Below are 2,548 nucleotides of genomic sequence, written 5' to 3' on the forward strand. Positions count from 1 at the left end.
ATTTGAAATTAGAGCAGCTATCGCATCGAGGGCAACAAAATAAAGAAAAAATCCAAATGGCTAAAAATAACTCAGTTATGAAAGTACAAGTGTAATTTACAATATCATGTATCTCAGAAAAATAAAAACACTAAATATCTTTCCTTCTAGATAAGATTGTTTTCTTCTTAGAAAGCAAAAGAGAAAAAGAAAATAAAGGGCAACTAATGATTTCAAATTAAAATCAAACATAACTGGTATTCAACACAGCAATGTCTAAATAAATGACCCACACAGCATAAAATTTGCTCATTCACAATCACATACAGTTAAATTACCTTTCCCTCATAATAGTCCTCTTAAAACAATCTCCCTTTAGAAAACTATCATATTAGTTAAGCCTATTTATTCCTATTATGAAGTTAATAATTTCATTATATAGGCCACACAAGTTTAATTGGCACATTTTACTTAAAATAAGACAAAATAATTTTTTCTTTAAAAAAAAATTATGGGATCATCTGTTTCCAAAGAATAATCCTAGATACTTAATTCATTAAAGCAAATTTTCTACCATCGGCTGTCAAGCTTTTTAAATGATCACTAAGTGTTCACCTGAAGATTATCAATGCTATATGAAGTGTAAACTTGTTTTTAAGATTTGTGTCCATTTTATAAGAAGATACAATTTGTACTGAAGAGTTTTTAAAAAGATAACCTACATACATACAGTTAGTTTGCCTCAAAGAACTTCTTAGAAATACAGTATAAACATTTAAGAACCATTACAGAGTCGTGGTTCAAACTTCAACAAAGATTTTCTTGAAACCCAGTACAAAAGTTACTGGCTCAAGAATATATCCCAAAGTGACATCAGTACAAGATTTGATTGTAAGACTCTACCTCTTAAAAAAAGAGCACAAGGTGGTTATACATGGCTTTTAACCTGGAGCTACAGTTATGCTACAAATCCCCCCACCCTCCCAGTCTAAAGTCAGTCATGTGGAGACATGTACATTCTCTGAGCACTGTTTAGAGTCCTTGGTTTTCCAGCTTTGATGGAGATTTAGAAGGCGTTCAGAAGTCCGTGTGCTTACATTCAGAGCAGGATGAACTTTACAAATTCCACTTTCCTCCATTAGTGACAGGCCACAGATCCCAAAGTATGCATGCAAAGCATCTGAAAATGAGGTATTAAAAAAAAATCATAATAGGCATTCTTATACATGTATGAAATATTTTAGCTACGTATCTAATAGTCCATCACATTAAAAATAAACTTAGAAAAATGCTAAATATGGTTTTTGAAATATTTGCTTTCTTCGAAGTCTCAAACACCAATTTTTAAAAAAATCAGATGACAAAATAAAATCTTTTATTCATGAAAATAGTATTAACAAAGGAACACAGTTCCCAGCTGAAGAGAGGACTCTGCCAACAAATTCTGTGATTATAGGACAGGCAGGAAGAGTAGCAGTAACATAAAGACTTTTCCCTTTAGTAAGTTTTCCCTTTTGCTTACTACAGAAAATGGAAACAAGCAGCTTTAACTCTGTATCATTAAAGGAAAATATTTTCTTAAAAACAAAACTCTGAATGTGAGTAGCAATACCCCTCTCCTCCCCCAAAGTTTTACCTCTGACAGTTCCTAAACCATATATAGTACTATCCTAATATTGTGTTAAATGAAAGGAGCTTAAACAAAAATAATCCATTCTCGAATGCTGTACCATATTTAATTCTCCTATTTAGGGTAATGTCAGTCATTCTAAAAATGTCTGAAAATAAAAACAAACTCACATTCTATTTGTTTATAATAATATATGAGTGCTTGTATCATAACACTTCTGCACTGGTCTGATTAGTTTCCCATATTTCAGGGGGCAGCAACCCTCTTCTATTAAAGTGGCCACTGAAATCACATGGCCATTGCCTGCCTGAGAGCCTTATATAGACTTCTGAAAAGCTCAGAGCTATGTAGTTATAGGAATACCACACACAGTTTTATCGCAGTCAAGAATTTTTTCTATTTTTGAACTGGCTAACATTCATGGCCTCAAGAGCTTTTAAAGTTCAAAACATCCTACCAAGTCAAACTTTGTCAAAAGAGTTAAAGAAAAAGTTTTATTTACATGAGTATCATTTACTTTTCCAAAAAGAAATGACAAATAGTTGTGTTATTTTTGATAAAGTTATTTCACCAATGGAAGCCCTTGTTTATCTCCTTTTAGGCCTTTTCAGAAAATGCTTCGATTTCTTCTGGCTCACTTTCCTCTAATTTTCAGACTACAAAAAATAAATTTGATTTCCCCTGTACTATTACATCATTCCATACAGTTATTCTAAAATTACAAATAGCACAAAGCAACATTAAACTTTATTTTCTAGAAACTAGGAAACTTTTCTAGAAAAAATGCAACATAAAGAAATATAATATACAGCTAGAATAACAAAATAGAATCTGTGTAAGATTAAAATCTCTCTGAATAAAGTAAAAATAAAACTTATTTTTTTCTCTAAAGGAATTTGGTAAAAGCCAGTGACACTAGAACTAAATTGTTTCAAACCT

General features: G+C 31.5%; 1 protein-coding gene across 1 annotated transcript in view; it reads right to left on the reverse strand.

The window, feature by feature from the left end:
- Positions 1 to 431: 431 nt before the first annotated feature.
- PGGT1B (protein geranylgeranyltransferase type I, beta subunit) overlaps positions 432 to 2,548 on the reverse strand; it is a 51,553-nt gene continuing 49,436 nt past the window's right edge. The window contains 1 exon segment of the mRNA XM_012659510.1: positions 432 to 1,159. Within this exon segment, the coding sequence (XP_012514964.1) occupies positions 978 to 1,159 (182 nt within the window). The 3' untranslated portion in view covers positions 432 to 977.

This window comes from Propithecus coquereli, unplaced genomic scaffold, assembly GCF_000956105.1.
Source record: "Propithecus coquereli isolate 6110/MARCELLA unplaced genomic scaffold, Pcoq_1.0 Scaffold62, whole genome shotgun sequence".
NCBI lineage: Eukaryota > Metazoa > Chordata > Mammalia > Primates > Indriidae > Propithecus > Propithecus coquereli.